The sequence below is a fragment of the Polistes fuscatus genome, unplaced genomic scaffold, assembly GCF_010416935.1.
Source record: "Polistes fuscatus isolate 324 unplaced genomic scaffold, CU_Pfus_HIC Scaffold8, whole genome shotgun sequence".
NCBI classification, from domain to species: domain Eukaryota; kingdom Metazoa; phylum Arthropoda; class Insecta; order Hymenoptera; family Vespidae; genus Polistes; species Polistes fuscatus.
The window spans coordinates 4,525,114-4,545,239 of record NW_025113162.1 but is presented as its reverse complement, the minus strand read 5'-3'; the positions used below and the strand labels follow the sequence as shown (position 1 = coordinate 4,545,239).

The following is a 20,126-nucleotide window of genomic DNA, read 5'->3' as shown; positions in this document are numbered from 1 at the left end:
CCAAGTTAGCTCTCTTCACATTCCGTTCGTTCTTTTTCCCTTCTACCTTTGATTATGCAACTTCCTGACTGTTATCTCGTTACTCCTTTACTCAAGATCGCTTATCTTTTCTATCTAATTGTGACATATAAATTATCTATTAATAATGGGTCGGTCCACGGAGAATTAAATGTAGATACTTTTTAATTTCGTTGAGTTAAATCAATATAATTAAATTAATTTTTCTAGAAATACTTTATAGAACTAACTTTGAGATGTACTATGTATAATATATATATATATATATATATATATATATTTTTTTTTTTTTAAATTTATTTTACTACATCCAAGTTGATTATTACATATTCGGGAAAAAAATCACCTCACTCGTTGTGAGCTTTTTAAAAGATTAAAAGTACCGCTAAAAAACTCGTTCTATTATAGATTTTTACTGTACATACAAATAACTTCGTAAGCTAACATTCGACGGTAAACAGAAAGTTGACATTATATAATATAACGACGTAGAATCGTCTTTTCTCTTTCTTCCGGTAGAATGTATATCGGTTTCCCCAAGTTCGAGGGCTGGCCCCGGAAGTTCGGCCGCCATAATGTTGAGATTCATAGTCGAGAATCTCAACAATGAGACGAAGGGACCAACGTCTCGGGAAAATGGCAGGACAAAATCGAGTTTTAGTGAATTTGACTGGAAAATAAGCAGCTTGCCGAATGCCCTAGTACTTTAACGATTTTACTTTACTATCTCTCTGTCTTTCTCTCAAACTATTCTTCTCTCTCTCTCTCTCTCTCTCTCTCTCTCTTTCTTCCCTACCTTTACACTTACTCGTCGAACAGTCAGGGTTTCCAAGTACAAACTTGCAACTGCAAGTTACTCTTTGAACAAAGGAGAACCTTAGCCGCCAGTCGAACTTCCGAAACGTTTTAATTACATCCCACGATCTGGAAGAGAAGGAGAGAGACGAGGTGTGGGAGGAAGGGGGGGGCGGAAAGGAAGAGAGAAAGGAAGAATCAAAGTCAGGGAGCTGAGAGATCGAAGAAACTTCGGGGTTCAATTTTCCCAGAGAAGAAATCTTCTTCGTTTGAAACGTGAACGTTTTTAGAAAATATGATCGTTAAATATATACGGCGGTAAATCTAAATATTTGAAAAGTTCTAGTAGTAAGTAGTAAAGTATATATATATATATATATATATACATTGTTATATATATATACATACGTGGATCTTTTATTCCATTAACTCCTCGTTCTACTGGAAATCCAAACTCGACGGTTTGAGTTGAACGTTTCGAGCTTTATAGCAAGGAACTAGACTAAAGTTTCCTCCGGAAGTTGTTTCCTTACGTTTCCGGTCTTCCATCGTGAAACTTGTTAATCGTGGCAAGTAGTAAACGTAGAAACTCACGGAATATGAATCGTGACTCGAGATCAAGATCTTATTCTTATCCTTTTCTTTTTTTTATTTATCCAATGAGAATTATCTTGTATTGACGAATCAGGCATTTACGTATTATAATCCGCTCGCTGTTCGTTTCTTTTTTTCCTTCTCTTCTTTTTTTCTTCTTCTTTTAAATAATGGTGAAAAAGCAAAGGAAAATAAGGAATTCGAGTGGAAGAAACTCGGCACATGCTGGGAACAGAAGCGTGCGCGCGCGCATCCCTATAATCGAATGCGATCGCGTGGAAAGGTGTCAAGGTCGTTCGCAATAAAGCCAAGGTGGTAATAAGTTCGACTCGTTCTCTTTTCCAGTCTTAATTCACTCTTTCTTTTTATTTTTTTTTTTATTTTTTTCCTTTTTCTTTTTCTTTTTCTTACTATTTCTATCTTCTTTCTCTCTCTCTCTCTCTCGTTCTCTCTCCCTTTAGCGGAATTGGTTTCTCGGTCGTTCGAGCATTTAATCTTCAAGGAGAGAAACAAATTCGACGACGTTTTATATAATCGTACTTACTCGATCGTCATCGTCAATGAACTCGAAAGAATTCGATTGAATTGCAGTACGATCGAAATTCAAAAAACGAGCCGAGAAGAAACTTTCGAAATTCGACGAATTTTTATGATACGGAAAAACATACCCGTTAAAGAAAGATTGGAAAGTATTCAATGCAGTACTCGTGAAGTACGATCGAGCGAATCGTTTAAAGGATTTTCTGTTGTTAGAAAGGACACGAGATACAATAACAAGTTAGAATGTGCAATAAAAAGAAATCGAAAGAAAATAAAGAATTCAAGTTGAGAATTTATCGAATATTACAAAATTCTTTCTTTTCTTTTGTATTTTTTTTTTCTTATGCAATTTTCATTCGATTAGAATTTCTCTTACACGAATTTACGAGATTCGCTCGCCGATTCGTTTTCTTTTTGTTGTTTTTTTTTTTTTCGTTTTTTTTATTACCGGAATTTTAGCAGGAATGCACGAGAGACATAGAAATAGAGAACGAAGTAGGAAGTAGGAAGAAAGAAAATAGGAAAAAAAAAAAAGAAAAGAAAGAGGATTGACTTTAATTAGTCGACTGTAAATTAAGAAAATCAAGGTAGATTGGAACGCTTTTAAAAGTATTCTCTGCGGAATTCCTAGCACGCGCGATCGTTGTTCCACCTTGTGTCATTTCCTTTCTCGATCGCAGATCGATATTCGTTAATGAAATTCATCGTAGGAGTATTACCGAAAAGTTCGAATCTTTTTACTTTCTATCTCTGCCTTTTTTTCATAGTTTTTTTTCTTTCTCTTTTGGGTAAGGGCATATCGTTAAAATATTAAACCCTAACGAATTCGTTTTCCGCAAACATGCAACTCCTCCGGTTTATGAATATTGCAAGGCTGCGAATTATTTTCGAGTGGTTGATATTAGGGATGTTGTTGGTAAAATACGAGGATGAATTAAAACGTAGATTTTACCTATACCGGGAGAAATGATTACGTATGTAAATCATTAAAATAATTTGCTGTTCATTATTCGTAAATATACACGTATTACGATGACTTTACAAAAGCAAAGTATTATATATCAAATATTTCAAGATACTTAGAAATTATTCAAGTGTTCTTGATCTTTACTTTTTCTATTTTTTTTCTTTTACTTTTATTCTATAAGAGTACTCTTCTATTTATTTGTGTCGGTAATTACGACAGCAGATGTAAGATGATGAGATGTAATGACAGCAATTGTAATTCAACAAATTAGAAGAACAAATTTGATGATTTATTTTATATTAAAATGATTAATATTATAAAATAAATGTGTATTAATTTTTTAACTTACGCCACTATCATAATTACTGGCCCATCTATATTATTGAAATATCGTAATATTGAGAACTCTCCGTGTTCGTAATACTTCAATTAACCATTCATAAATATTTTTAATAACAAGAGTAAATAACAGAGGAGTAAAATATCGATCTATGTTTAAAAAATTATATTTTGCTGTTACGATTGGAATTGAAATTCTATCTCTCTCTCTCTCTCTCTCTCTCTCTCTTTCTCTGTTTCTATAAATCATAACGACACGTAAAACAAATATTATGAGTACGTGCGTATTTAATTCTAGTGTTTGTATTATGATTTCATAAAATTCGACCTAGAACGTAATGTCAGGGAAATATCGAGGTTGGTAGAAATGCGAGCTACGAAAAAGGATTGTTTCGTAGATCGTAATGTACCAGTCTCACACTTTTTCTGTTAACGGGAATGTTTGATTTTTCAACGACGGGATTGAAATTAATAACGAAAGGCAAAATGTTATTGGTACGAAGGTACTTCAAGATCTCCCACGATCTCGATAACTTAAGTATTTTCGCATTTTTATGTGATCCATGTTAGAGCTTTGAACATTTTATGGTTTATGAGCACAGAGCAGGGATTTACAATCGACCATTCCTTTTCCTTAAACTTCCTCTTACTTTTTTATTATTGTTTTTAGTACTTAATTCTTTTTCTCTTTCTCTCTCTCTCTCTCTATTCTTACTCTTGTCATAGGAATAATTATCCAGTTAAAAAGCCATTTTTTTGTTTACAATACCTATGTCAATTCTGTATTATGAAATTTTGTATTTTATTCATTTTATAATATAATTTATAATCGATATAATTTATTGATTTGAAAATAATAAAAAAAGAAAAAAAAAACGAATGTAGGTTGGTGCAACTTTTTTGAAGAATTAACGACAGATCAACATTATATTGCACACACGTAAACGAGAGTATCAAAAGACCGAGAATAGAAAATAACATTACGATTGAGAAAACGGATAGATCTTATGGTCTTCAATCGGCAAAACATATTGAATCTCGTTCTCCTTTTACTTATCTGTCTGTCTGTCTTTCTTTCTATCCATCTGTCTGTCTTTTTGTCCTCTTTCTATATAATAGATATATACGTATTACCTGTCTCCTTCAGAAAAAGGAATTTCTACGTTAGGAAATAAGCAAGAAAATCGAGAATGCTTTGCAACGAAATTCCTTCTTTCTTTCTTTCTTTCTTTCTGTCCTAGGGATCATGATAACGCGATCCCGTAACTTTTATCTTCCCATCGAAATCAAATCGTCCTTTTCATTCAACGGCAGCAATGTTAGCAGCATTTTTCCACGACGTAACATTCTTTCACACGCCTTTTACGAGAGAGTTTGAAATCCGTGACATTTGTCCCGTCGTTAGAGCATCGACCAGATGTTGTTGCACGAGTTTAGATAACTTTGGATAAAAAAGAAAAGCGGGTTAACGTCGATCCTTCCTTCTGACTTTTCGCTTGACAGATTTCATCGAAATAACCGTGCATCGTATACGTGGATGCGCGTACATTTCTATGCGTTGTTATTTCATTTTTATTTTTATTTTATTTTCATTTTTTTTTTCTTTTCGTACGTACTCGCTTACGCTCACGTGTATTTATAGGCTAGATTTTTACGCGAATATTTACTTTTTTTTCTTCCAAACGTATTTGTAGATATTTAAAATGGAGAAAAACATTTTTATTTTTTTTTATCGTTCATAAGAATACGAGTATTTAAATAATATTACGTGAACCATGATCGGAAAGGTGCGATTGAATATCAAATAAAAGGACTATAAAGCAAGAAAATCGTACAATTAATTCTAGTAATTATAGAATTCATTGTTTATCTTATTATATTTTATTTTGTCTCTTCTTTTATAAAATCCAACACATTCTCAGATTTTGAAATATGGTTCTTCTCTTCTCGTCGTCGTTGTCGTCGTAGTCGTCGTAGTAGTCGTCGATAAAAATAGACGTCGCACGGTCGGCTAGCAACGTGTTAGCTGCCTGCAGCCACGACGAAAATCGATGAAAATATTCATCTGGACTACGATAACTAAAGAGAGGTGTATGCTAACTAAATATTATTTATTATTATAAATTTACTATAGCAAACTACTATCATAGACAGATCCCGGTATTAAGTTAATCCCATTGTCTTGAAGAGTCTCGAAAAGGGATACAAAAAGAAATTAAAAAAAAAAAAAGAAAAAATAATATAAAAAACAAAGAAAGAAAACAAAAAAAAGAACAAAAAAAAACGAAGCAGGTTACGCTCCCGTGGGCGACGAGTCGACAACATTTTCGCAGCGGCCTTAATTACAGTGACACTTTAATTAGCTTCTCCTTCAAGTCGAAAGAATGAAGTGAATCACGAAGTGCATTACTAACTCATTACGACGTTATTACATGAGAAATAACCTTACCTAACCCTTATTATTTATTATCTTGGCAAATCTGTCAACTCTGCGTTTTTAAATTTAAATGATATATATATGTGTGTATTGAAAATCTCTCGAATTTCGTATTAATCGTTCGGTTATTTTAAAAAAGCGGTTGACAAAATTCACACTGACTAAAGTTTACGATAACAACCGTTTTCCACTTGAGCCGGTGGTGTCTGTCGTTGATGATAGAAAAAGAGAAAGATAGATAGATAGATAGACACGGATGTCTCGAGTAGTACTCTCGTACTTATCCGTCCTCTCATTTCACTTTCTCGAAGTAAAATATCGAAGAGAAGCAATGGAAGGGTTTGTGTTTACGAGCTTTGTACGACGAGACGGAAACTTTTTTAAGAAGTTTGCATTTTAAAAGGAGGTCAATTCTGATTTCTCGTTTACCTGGTTTTAATACTTATTGCGGTAATGTAAATTCGAAAACAAAAATTTCGTCGACTAATAGAAATATTATACGTGTATACTTTATTTTTGTTTTCTTTTCGAGAAAAAAAACTTAAGAAAATCTTTCGTCGAATCCTCTAGTAACTTTTGGTTATACATTTAACTCTTTATCTTTCGTTTCCTCTGGCATTCTTTCTATTCCATTCCTTCATCCGAGATTTACAACTCTCCCTTAAGTTCGAAAAAACGCCTTTGCCATAGAATTTTTACAAAGGTTTTATCCTCCTCGAGTTTTCCTTTCTTCTCCTCTTTATTCATCTCTTATTCCTCTTTTCTTTTCTCCATCCCTTTTTCTTCTCCCCTATCTCCTTTTCATTTTCTCTCTTTGTTTATTCCTCTAATCCTAATTTTCTTACTCACTAACTAATTACTCTTTGATCGTCGAAATTCAGGAAGGATGATCGGTGAATCTTCCAGAGACGTGCGTTCAAATGCATATGTACGTATATAATAACGTGCTATGCATGGCACGTAAACCAACGTGCCAATGCGGCTATTATTAATTATCCGACGGCATACTCCATCAGTGGCTAATCAATCGGGGTCAGTGACTAATGGGTGTGAATCTAATGATTTACAAGTAGAACCTTCAATATATATAAACTTGGAAAGATTTTGTAATAAAATTAAATATAATATCTCGCGTGTATACGTGTCAGTTATAGAGAAAACAATCAAAATATTTCCAATCAAATTATTATTCCGATAACAATTAAAAAATACGAATAAATCCTACGATGCTGTTCGACGATCGTTGAAATTTTCAAATCGAAATCGAATTTTTCGAAAACGGGGGGGAGAAAAAGAAGGAGAGGAAAAAATAGGACGATTTGAAAAACGAGAAGAAAATATTTTATGCTATCTCCTAACTCACTATACGCCGGCATATTTTCAAACCTTATTTTGAAATCCCAGTTTTATATGTCGTAGCCTTCCCTTGTCAGCCTGAACGACGCTCTATTCTACCGTGCAAACCGTCCACGAACGCCTTTACTTGGAAACGCGATAGGAAATCTTCCTTTCTTTTCCTTCATTTTTCTTTTTTTCGACATCCCTTTGCAAAGGGCAACTCGAGATCATTTTCCAACGTGCGAAACATCTCGGCCGTTTTTCTCATACGTCTTTTTCTCTATCCATTTTTTCCGTTTCTTTTATTTTCTTTTCTTTTTTCCTTTTTTTCATACCACCTCCCATTCTCTCTTTTTCATTTTCCATTTTTTTTTGTTCGTTATTTTCTTCTTTCTTTCCATTTTCTCACGTACGTTTCTTCGATCTTTCTTTCCGACGTTAGTGATAAACGAGTTTGTTTTTAATCCGCGGCACAAGGAATAAAAAATGTTTACACTTTCCATCGATCTTCTTTTATCTCTTGAAACATTTTTTCTTTTTCTTCCCCCCACTCCTCCTTTACTTCGATTCATTTCTAGTAGCTAATTATAAATCTCTGTAATTCTCGTTATCGTCTATATTTCGTTTTAAACAATTTTCACTCGTCTCTTTGTATGGCTAAACGTTATTATTCGTGCGTGATATCGCGAAGACAACATATTTTTCATAATATAAATAAAATAATAAAATAGACGTTATATATATACGCGAGAGACATAATAAAGTTGAAATGTTTATTAATTTTAATTGCGGATAAAATTACTGCAAATGTTCATTTTCAATTATCGTAATAATACAAAATCGACGATTTTATTTTATTTGATATTATAATCAAATAACGGATTTCGCGCGTTAGATGTGTATATAATTATTTTCTCAGGACGAGAGGTCGAGAAATTTCAGTAAATTATTTTTATTTTTTACTTGAATGATTTATTAATATGTATTTGATAAAAAAAGAGATGTTGAGAATTTGACTAAGCGAAAAAGAAAAAAAGAAAAAGAAAAAGATACGATACTAAATATGCACGTGAATAAGAAATTCTCAAAGGATTTAGATTCACACGGCTCAATAATTTAAGCTTTTGAGTGCAGACTAGGGATGCGACTCTAAGGTCGCCTAATTCGAGGAGATTCCTCTGAGATGATATCGATTACGATGCATCCTCAAGTATCCCATTGATCTATAAATCCGTAGTAGGTTTTAATTCAACAAGATGAAATGGATAAAAGGTGGGGGATAAGGGTACCCACCCCTCTATCTCGGCTTATCGCTTTTACCCGCGATATTATAACGTATCGGTAATCGCATTTTCTTATATACTTCGATATTTTACCTTTTTTTGAAGTAAAACTTGTTAGACGACGTTGTTATAAATAAAACTTTCAAGTTAAGATCATTAAATATGTTATTAAGGTATATTAATGTATTTATTTCTAAATTGTCCGAACAAAAGTATATTAATAGTTTTCAAGTAAAAATCTAGTAAAAGACACATTCTATATTTTTTATATTACATATTTATTTCCTTTTAATTTGTGAATGTGTGTGTGTGTGTGTATGTGTGTTCACTATAAATTATTATAATTTTAATTCAAGCTTTGTGAGATACCATAAACAAGAAACAAATAACAGACCAATAAAAATTTCGTTCCACTCTATTACTGTCTGATATTATGAACTTTATCCGATCGGTTAGCGATCCGATGGAGAACAAATTTGAATGAGGAATATACTGTCTTCGTTTTTCGCTATTAAAATTCACGAACTTTTTCCAAATTCTCAGGAAGACGCAAACTCGACGTGAAACTAGCAAGAAAATTTCTTCGCCAACTTGAAGAAAAGTATTAGTACTCGGTTTCTTTTTTTTCTCTTTTTCTCTTTCTCATCTACTCCGAATAGAAATTGGAATAAAAAAAAGTAACTCCGTTTAACTAGGATTTATGACTTTCTAGTTCACGCGGGTGAAGATGAAACCGAAAAATGCTTTAACAACCGTGAAATGTTCTTTTTATACATTGGGCAAGAAATGATCGTTCTTTAATTCGAAAGAAAAAACTCCAACTAGACTCGTTTCACAAACGATAAGATCTCGACTGTTAGTTACATTTCATCAGTAGCAATGCAACTCGAATAAAACCTTTTAATAAATATTTTAAACAATATTATATAAATAAATTTTAAAATTAAATACTAATAAATCTTACATATTTAACTTTTGCTCGATCGCTTATCGAAACAATTCATATAAATATAATTGAATTTTTATCTTTTCTTTTTTTGTGTTTTTTTTTTTCAGGAATGGAATGATGTAAATATGAGGTGGAACGTCTCGGAATATGGTGGCGTTAAAGATCTCAGAATTCCTCCCCATCGACTTTGGAAGCCAGACGTTCTCATGTATAACAGGTAATTAGAAACATATTCTAACTCGAATCATCTAAACGATAACAATTTCATATCATTTGATAAACTAGTATTATTAATTCTAGATAAATCCATTATTTTCTATGCGACTGCCTAATGAGTTAATTTAATTATAACATAACGAGAATTATTATCGATATAATATGAACATTATATTCGAAGAATAAATATCTTATTGTTAGGTGAAAGTATTTGACGATATTTTATAGGGATATTTAACAATGATGATCTAAAAGAAAACACTTCCTTTTAGTCGTGATAAGCAGGAGAAGAAACAAAAAGTAATAGAGAAAATCTATGAATATAAATCGTCCGTTAGATTACGTTTGTTAATATTCATGAGAGTATCGCCTGGAAGCGATAGAAAATTTTATCGGCGAAGAGAAGAGAGAGAGAGAGAGAGAAGGAGAGTAAAATACTGCAATACATTCTGGGTAGACAAAGAGGGCGGATCTCTGTTCTTAAGTACAATCGGAAATAGGAAATATCGGATGGCTTGATTATACGTTAGAACAAACAGTGGGAGTGAGAGAGAGAGAGAGAGAGAGAGAGAGAGAGTGGGAAAGAAAAATAAGATAACTATATTCTAACAAATGGGAAAGGTAGTAGAGGTTTTTCAAAAAAGGAAATATACATTTTCCAGTTTCAAGTTTCGGAAAAGCTCGATTTAACAAGCCCGTTTACCGATAAGATCTTCACTTTTGCAATAGACGTCTGACAATGTTTCTTTTTTTGATCAAGTAAATCATATCTCTTGTATTTTTGTCGATAAATAATCAAAGTAAATCAATTGTAAGGTAATAGATCTATCAAAAAAGAATAGACTTTTCTATATACTTTTTTTTTTAATAAATTGTAAAGATCGTTGTAACCTTCAATAACGCGTTGTTCCTTTTTTTGAAATGATTTCAAGCGAGCAGCTTTGGAATGGAAACAAAAGCGTGCCATCTATTGTTTGTAAATCCAGTTTTTTTTTTTTTTTATACAGATTATATATGCGAACATTAAAGAAGAACCTATGAGAGACGAGTTGGTAGCAAGGAAGAAGTCGACCAAACTCATCTAACCATAAGGTGTTCAATGTTCATCCAATTTCCAAAAGGCGTTGGTTAAATTTACGTGAGATCAGCGGAAAAGACGATTAGGAAGGAACGAAAAGAAAAAGAAACCAAAAAAAAAAAGAAACAAATAAGGAGAAAAGATTTATGAAACGTTGGTCTAACTTTGGTACGGATTTACCATAGCTGAAGAAGCTATGAAGAAAGTCCATATGTCCGCAAGTTTCCTTTCTTGTAAAGCGAGATACGTGTTCTTTATGAAAATTCAAAAAGAGAGACTTATACTTCTTCTCTCTCGCGAGAGAGAGAGAGACTCCTGAAAGCCGACGTTCTCAATGTATAAATCGAAGAATATCGTACGCGAGAACTTTGCGAATCTTTATGTTCGACATTTTAGTCGATGTTACGTACTTATAGTACGAATAAAAGTCTATCACCATTTTCAAACTACGAGTCATCGCGATTTCTTCTTTAAAAAAGTAGTCTGTTCCATTCGTTTGTTATGATAAAAAAAAGTGCGAGAAAAGGAAAAACTAAAAAAGAGAAAACAAAATTCCAATTGCGTATATACGCGTTTATACGATGGAAGGGGAGGGGGTAGGGAGGGAAGGGGGAAGAACAAATTTTTGTTACAATATTGCAAATATTTGCAATATTAGTTGCATTGAATTATTCAATATATGTATACAATTGTTTGACCGTTCGCTGCCATCGATATTGTGTTTTAATTGATTTTAATAAAAATCTATTCGTATAGTTGGAATTGAAAATTACAAATAAAAGAGTAATTTAACAGGAGCAATGGGTATTGGTTATCATAATTAAGAGAGACTAAGTATATATAATTAAGATCGAATTTTTATGTTAGAAGAAAAATAACTTATTAAACATTTTTTACAATACTTTAGACACTCAGTTATAATATTACCGGTACTTCTAAGAACTTGTGATAATGTTCTGGCATAATGATTAAAAAGTACTATATTGAGTGTCCACGAAAAAAAGACCATTACTCAACTATTCATATATCATGTATTACGGAAAATTGAGAATTATTAAAAACTGTATAAAATAGAAAAACTTGGTAAAGAAGACTTCTCTTGTATCAAAGAGAAGAGCAAATTAGAGAAAAAAAAAGAAACTTCTCTAAGGCATCCATTACAGATAAATAAAAACGCATAGGATTATAATAAAATTATAAAGAAGTCATTTCTTAAATGAACTCTTCTGCTAGAACCTTGTAAAATGTCAAAGCTTTTTAAATTTTTTGATGATATCGTTAAATTTTTAAAATGACTTCGTTCGTACCATAAAAACTATCATGATATTTTATATATTTCACAAATTTATTAAATTCTATACTATTGCAATTATCTTTCATTTCCTTCTCTCTATCTCTTTTTCTCTTCGTTAATAAAATATTCATATCAAACTTTTAATCAAATTAATTTAGACAAATAACAAAACCAAGAAAGGAACAAATAAATAAAGCGAAAATTATTTGAAAAAGTAATACAAAAGCGGACTCTTGGCTTTCCTTCCATCCCCTTTAACGTCAGGATACCTAACCTGTTCCTGTTTACTTGGTCACACTATATATACATGCATAACGTGTTCGTTGTATTAGTAGTAGCTAGCCTTACGTTTTTCTCTTTTCATTTTTCTTTTCATCAGCTTGTTTTTTTTTTGCATTTGTCGCTATGTTCAAGATTACGAGACCAAAAGAGAACTAGAGAAAAAAATGGAAGGTAAAAAGAAATAACAATAATGATAACAAAAACAAACAAAAAATAAAAAAATTAAAGAAAAAAGCCTCCCAAAAAATAACACACGCACACACACGTTGCTCAACACGCTTGCAAAAAGGAAAAATAAACGGAGTAAAGTAACAGACAGGTTTTGCGCGTGTGTTAAAAACAAAGTAAAAATTCAAATGTTGTAACTGGTTTAACAGATAAGCTTTTGGGTACTTACGGTATTTTATAATAGGACGCGTGTGCGCATGTTTAACGAAGAAACAACGTTCGCATATGCGCGAAGATAACAAATGGTAGGGCGAAGAGGAAAAGGGAGAGGGAAAGGGCGAGAGAAAGGGGAGGTTAGAAACATCGAAGGTGCGATCTACTCTGTTTACAGAGTATAACGTTATAATATGGCAGGTCGTGAGGTCATTACAAGGATGGCAAACGGCCGAGTCCGCGGGCAAAGGACTGATCGATCAATTAGCTGCTTTGTCGCATCGCCGCTCTGCACAATTCTCCCGCGCTCCACTTTTCATGCGACTCTCATCGAACATAAGTGTGCGTGTGTGTGTGTGTGCATGCATGTACATGTGTCTCTATACGAATGTATGCGAATGATTGTGTGTATACTGCGCATGAACGTACGCGCGCATACACGAGTATCGTCAAGAGTAGCAACGAGCACGCGTTTGATCGTTTAAACATTACGTGGCCCATTCCCTGTTCAATGATAGCTTCGAATAGGTAGTACCATTGGATTGTATACAAAAATGAAAAAAAAAAAAACAAAAAATAGAAAGGAATATTGCATTCGAATAGAACGAAGAGGAGAGAAATAACTTCGATGGTAGATATGGTAGATACCTATCCCCCTTTGAACTTTTTCTTTGTTTTTATTCTTTTTCAAGAGTTTGTTTTTCATATGCTTTTCTTTTTTCATTACATCGGTCAGATAGATCGTTGGAAATTTGCTGATATGGTTTTTTCTTGAGGGACGGGGATAGAAACGGACATTAATTTTACGTCGATAAGATTAATGTGGATATCTATTACTATGGTCTCTTTCTTTCCCCACCTTCCCCCGTCAAAGTATTTAAACTCGATCGTTTATTCAAATCGGCAAAGTTAGCGCATACATATATATATGTATATAGAAAATCGAGAACGATTAATCGGTTAGGGGAAAGAGAACTAGATTCTTGGTGGTAGGCGAGGAGGAAGTATACTATTTACCTGGGAGGCATAGAAAATATCGGGACAAAATGGGACGCTGGGCCAAGTGGGTCACTCGCATTAAAAACAAAGCCACTGTCACCATTTAAAGAGAATCAGGAAAAGTAACTCCCTCTCACGGAAATACATTGTCGGAAAACGCTTGCGGCCTGGCTATTGTTTTTAAGTAGGTAATGTATCGGGCGCAAGCCACTGACGACTACGAAGACTACGACTACGACTACGACTATGAGGATGAAGAAGAACTCGACGATGCCGCCGTGGTGCGCATCGTATTTGTCCAACTGAAAAGTTTCGGCTTAAGATGCATTAAGAGGGAGAAAACGAATGATACGGGTGTCGGGGGCCTCGGCCACCGATCGTTTATATACCGTCTGTCTGTGCCAGTGTTTGTGAACGAGCATCGAACCACTTAACGGAACGGGATCCCCAACTTCGCAGCCTGTGGAAATGAGATTTTTATATCTTGATTTGTTGCTGCGGTCTAACCTATTGCCTATGCTCCCTTATTTTCCTTCTTCCTTTTTTTTTTATTTCTCTCTCTTTTTTTCTAATTGAACGAGAGAAGGACCCATTTGTAAAGATCAAAAATCGTTCTCATAGATTTATACTCGATTAATCGAATGAGGTATATATATTTCTTTTTCTTTTTCTTTTTTTTTTTTAATCGAAGACTCAGATATAAGTACTGAATCGTGATTTAGGTCAAACGTTGTTCAATTTATTGTCCTAACTATGTTATATATGCCGGATGAAAAAATAATAAGTTTGCGGTATGGTAGATTAATTGTCTAACGTCAAGTAAACTCATTAAGGGGATATATAGCTTTACTATAATATAAAGAAAAGATCATTTCGGACGATAAAACACAGCTCATTTGTTTTCAACTTTGCTCCCTAAAGTTTGCCTATTATTTTCTCTCGTGTTTCTATTAATATATTATATTATATTATTTTATCATTATTTTTGTTTTGGATTATTTTCTCAATTTTAACGATGTTGTCGTAGGAAAATGTTTGTTCTACTCTGGACGTCTTCCAAAAGAAGATGACTTCGAAGAAGTAGGATAAAATTGAAAATCTTTATCATTTGTTTAGCGTGTTTTTTGTTTCATTTTCTTTTTCTTTTTTTGAATTCAGTATAATGAAAAGATAAATGATTTAGGTTTGGTAAATATCGTCGATTTTACGAATCTATCTCAGAAAATAAATCGCATGTTGGTTGATAGCCGGTAAAAGGGTCCAAGTATACAATGCTTTTATACGAGACATAAAATTACCGAAGTAGAACACAGTCGAGCCGCGAAACGATAACTAACATGCGCACGTGTGACACGTACATACGTCGAGGTTTATGCACCGAGACAGTCGAGTGAAACGAGGATCCACTGCAAATCGGGTCTCGTTCTTCGTTCATAGAAAATTTGCGATATCCTCTTGGCGTTGAATCATTCTCCTTCTCACTCTGGGTAAACCGTTCTTGCTCGAGATACCGTTAACATTACATTATTCCGAAAGAATTTTATATTGATGAAGATTTACCGTCGTAGGACGTTACGAGGAAAATAAAAATAAATATATATACATATATATATAAAAAAATGAAATAAAAATAAAAATAAAAATAAAAACAAGAAAAAGAAACAAGGAGAAAAGTTCGTGTTAAAATGTCAGTATCTAAAAATAAGTATGTCATAGTTATAAAGATTTCTTACTCTCGGTTATTTTTTCAAATAGCCAGGTAATCAGTAATGCAAAAGACATGTATCGGAGGTAGGTGTATATGTATAAAATATATCTATCTCTATCTATATATATATTATATATAGATATCATCCAAAGTTTTAGTCAACCGCGAACATCGTATATATGTGGATGTATCGAATGAAAAATGCTGACGTCAAATTCGTTATCGTGCTCTCGCAGCAAAAGACCTTACGGATTCATCGAAGCGCAAGTGTCAACTAAAAAAGACAAAAAGGAATAAAAACAAAAGAAAGAAAGAAAGAAAGAAAGAAAAAAATAGGAAAAATAGAAAAAATGAGAAGAAAGGAAAAAAATAGACAGTACGCGGGAGGAGATCAAATAATGGAAATTCAGTTAAGTTGATCAATCTACATCGGGGATCGCGAATCAGACCGAAAGAACTTCGTTTTCGATCCTATCGATAAAAGGAGGAAAAGAGGGAAAGATGAAAGGTACCAATTTTCTAGTAAAAACCGTCATCGCATCATCGAAAATGAAAATTTTTTCTATAAGTATAATTCTTTATTAATCTGTCGATAATAAAAGAAAAAATAAGAAAAATAATCAAAGAGAGAGAGAGAGAGAGAGAGTAAAAAAAAGAAAGAGGAAAATCTTTAATTTGTGTAGCAGCGAACGAATCGATACTATTAATCGCGGCGGTCGAATACGTCTGACCGTCTGACCAAACGACTTTCGTTCCACTTTCATTCTTTTATTCGCGATCGAACGGAACAGCCTATGCACGACGTGCCTTCCCAAACTTTGTGTTCAAAATGCACACCAGTGACAGCGTTCGTTAATCAGGCCACCAGCGAGGATGGTAAATACGACAAGGGAAAAGGAATTAAGGGAAGCTGAATTTATCGTCCGCGGTAGCTTGATTGGAGATAGATAGAAAGAGAGAGATGTATATATATATATATACAGATAGAGAGGGAACGGATCAGAGATAAATTGTAAGCAATTGCATCCTCACTGTTTAACTTAATACATAGCTCATCAATTGGAGAGTTCTCGTTCGCATATATAGCATTCATGTACATATGTACAATACACACTCATTAGTCGAATCGGAGTTTATTTCAATTATTATTGACAAATATTACAAACAAAATTTCTTCTACTTATTGCGAATGCTTTTACAAATAATACGTTTTTATCAACTTCACCGAAATTTTTACCTTTATGGACATTTTTCTTTATTTTTTTTCACTTCCCAATTGAAATATTAGATAATCGCATCAGACTGATTTAACAAGCGTTTTCGTTATATTTGAACAAAAAAAAATAAAGGAAAAAGTGAACTCGTAAGACTTGTCATCTCAGAAGCATCTTCTGAGAAATTGCAACGTTCGTGCTTTCAATTACTCCGTTTTTCACGATCATTAATATCTAACGTGATTTTACTCATCTTAGGAGAACTAGGATTGCACAAAGAAAAGAATAAGAGGAGAGAAAGAGAGAGAGAGAGAGAGAGAGAGAGAGAGAGAGGGTACACTACCCCGAGTTTTCAATTTGAGAGGATCCTTAAAGTTTAATAAGACCATAAAGGATCGACTTTCATCGTCCTCCAGAAAAGAAAGAACAAAGAGGAGTCTCCGTGCACCTTTAGGACACCGAACGATGATGGAAAAAAAGAAAAAGTAGAATACGAAGACGAAGGGGTCGACTATATTTTTTTTGTGCCGAACGAGCCATTAATAATCGTGTCTTTTCTGCTAACCGAATAATCATAGGCGGCAATTTGACGCCACACGACCGACTTCTGGAATTGGTCCGAAGGAGTAGTAGTAATAGTAGCATCACTACCACCACTACCAACACCGACAGCAGAAATATTAGTACTGGTGGTATCTATAATGCGAGAATGAACGAGACATATCAAGTTGACTGGTTTGCCGGATGGATTTTAGGGCAACATCAGGAACACACTCGGTAGGACGAGTTCGTAGTCATCGTATGCAGGCGCATACAAAGGAGATGGCCGATTAATATGGCATAAATATCGTTTGAGGCCAGGACACAGCCGCTCGTTCGTTGCTGTCAAGGGCTCGAGACAGCCCAGCCCGGTTGTGGGAGGTGGCGGTGGAGAAGAAGAAGGAGAGGTAGAAGTAGAAGTAGAGCTCGAAGAGAATCGCGTCGCTTAATTTATGACAAAATGAGTTTACATTGGCCACATAGGTGGACTCGCGCGTGGGGTACTTGTTAAGAGGGAGAGAAGAGGGCTTCCTAGGGTATGGTAGGCCAAAAAGGAGACGTTACCGTCAGCGCAGAGGAGAAATGATGGGGACGTAGGAGAGGACAAGAGGGAGGATTCCACCGCATAGGAAAGTTGGAGCGATGCCAAAGGCAATATGCATTAGCCATCGCGTATTTTGAAATTCAAGCCAAAGCAGATTAAACCCTATCCCCGTTACTCCTTCCCTCTCTTCTCTATTCTCCCTCCCCTTGTCCTTTCTCTCTCTCTCTCTCTCTCTCTCTCTATTTCTTCTCGTTCGAGTCTCATCCACCAAACCCCTTCGCTGTTCAACCCATTCCCGATCCCTGTTCCCTGTCGTTTCCGAATTCTTTTACCTCCGTGCCCTGTTTGCCAATACATAATGAACGTTGGACATTTCAAAGCACACGTTTCATCGGTGGTCCGGGCTTTTATAGCATTTCGTAAAGGGAACATCCGATTAAAACTGGAAGGAGAGTGTGAGAGAGAAAGAGAGAGAAAAGAGAAAGAATGATTTCGGTTGTATTTTATACAACACACAAATTACTGGAACCAGAATAGGTGGCTTCAATTAATGACTCGTTTGACAATTTATTTTCTCTCTCTCTCTTTCATGTTTTTCAAAGTACTCGATCAGCCTTTACACATACTCTTTATTCTTTTTCAGTTATTTCAAATCGACGAAATTGTTGAAACAATTAAATTGTTTTCAATAATTTTTTCCGTATAAGATATTCCTTTTGATTATGTTTATAAATTGTAGAAAAATGAACAAAGAAAGAGAAAGAGAAAGAGAAAGAAAGAGAAGGGTAGAGAGGAAGAGAGAAGGAGAAAAATGAACGAGTTTTTATTAGTACAATATTCGTTCAATTTAATCGACTACCTATCTCATTTATTATTTCTCTCTCTCTCTCTCTTTCTGACTTTCTTTCTCTTTCTAAAATATTTATACTAACACATACACGAAAAAGTATACATACTTGAATATCACATGCATACCGTATTGGCTCGTACCACAGCATAGTGATAATAATTTAAAGAACGTATTTGCGTTGCGACGCGTATTCCTTTCTGGCATTTCGAAGAAAGCGGAATGCGAATTCCAACGATTGCACTATTCTACGGACTCGCCATTTACACACACACACACACACACACACACACATACATAATATATATATATACGTAGATACCTTTTCGGAAAAACGTTTCGGATAGCCGATCTCAGTTGTCACACTCGTAGGTTATTGGAACCTAAATCAGATTGAACGGACACACGGGTCGCCCGACTTTCCAGTAATTAGGTATTGAGAGAATAGATCGTTTGCAACGTGGTGAACAATGTACCGGCAGCTCCTGCCGGAAAGTGCAATTCGCTAGTATGCAATTTCGAATGCATGCTCACTCTCGCATCCTTCATCTCTTTCTCTCGCCCTCTCTCTCTCTTTCTCTCTCTATCTCTTTGTTTCATTTGGTATATGCAAGGTATTTCTCTGTCTCTCCCTAGGACACTGTCTTTCTCTTCTATTCTCGACGAAGATTAAGTGGTTTTCGAGCCTCACGGGTATGAACATTATCGAACGGTATCGTGGATACAATCGACCAGATAGAATCCATCTTGCCCTTTACCACCATTGTTCTAACCTTTCTCTCTGTTTTATTTGATTTATACAATACAATAGTTACCATTGATGATTAAATAAATATATATTTAAACAATAATTATGATTATTTTGATACAAAGATTAATTTTCTTGGATTAATAAGAAAGAATTGTTAAAGGTTTGTATTTCTTTTTATGGGTTTTTATATACTTGTCAGATTATCAGTTAATATATATTCACCAAATGTTGTCATATTTATTTTTTAATGTAGACAATTTAAAAGTTTGTAAAAGATCGAAGATGAGAATTAGGTAAGCTTTTAAAAAGGAATATTATTATTATTATTATTATTGGACGTTATTAAAGTAATTTTTCGTATTAAACGTCAGGAAAATTTCGGTCTGTTGTTACAATCTTAGAAACATCTTCGCGAATTATTCGACGAGTATACGACAATCATTTTATCTTTCTTTCTCTTGCTCGCGTTTTTGGTGCCAAATGTCGTGCAATAATGGAGTAACATGTAGTTACTATTACCTATAGGAGTAGAGAGTATGGAGAGAAGCGGAAAATGGTTACAAGAAAGTTCGACAACCTGAAATAGGTTTCCTTCAAACGTGCGAAAGGGAGAATTAGTTGGAAGTTAGATCGCATGGCAATGATCGTTCACGCATTCGCCGAAAACATTGGATTTTCCGAAAGTTTGTTAAATTGAACCAACTTTTGCAATTTCAGATCACTGACTATAAAACTGAGTTTTATAGTTATTATTATTATTATTATTTGATATTTTAAAATACACATGTTATAAACGGAGATTAAATAATTTTGATAAAACGAATTTAGGATTATTTTCTTCTCTCTCTCTCTTTTCCTGTTTCTCCATTTTTCCTCTTATTTTTTTTTTGCTCGTATCATTCAGTTCGTTTCGGTTCGTTTATAGCGAGTCTCGTTGAATACTAAATTTTTGCCGGAGGTTATCGAAAAAGCCAAAAGCTTTTTAGCTTATGCGCGATCACTGTAAAAGGAC

General features: G+C 34.1%; 1 protein-coding gene across 3 annotated transcripts in view; it reads left to right on the top strand.

Moving 5' to 3' along the window:
• LOC122524962 (neuronal acetylcholine receptor subunit alpha-7-like) overlaps positions 1-20,126 on the top strand; it is a 131,000-nt gene that overhangs the window by 99,429 nt on the left and 11,445 nt on the right. For all 3 annotated transcript variants that reach the window (XM_043647481.1, XM_043647479.1, XM_043647480.1), the window contains one exon: positions 9,368-9,477. In XM_043647481.1, the coding sequence (XP_043503416.1) occupies positions 9,386-9,477 (92 nt within the window). In that variant the 5' untranslated portion in view covers positions 9,368-9,385. The remainder of the gene's footprint in view (positions 1-9,367; positions 9,478-20,126) is intronic.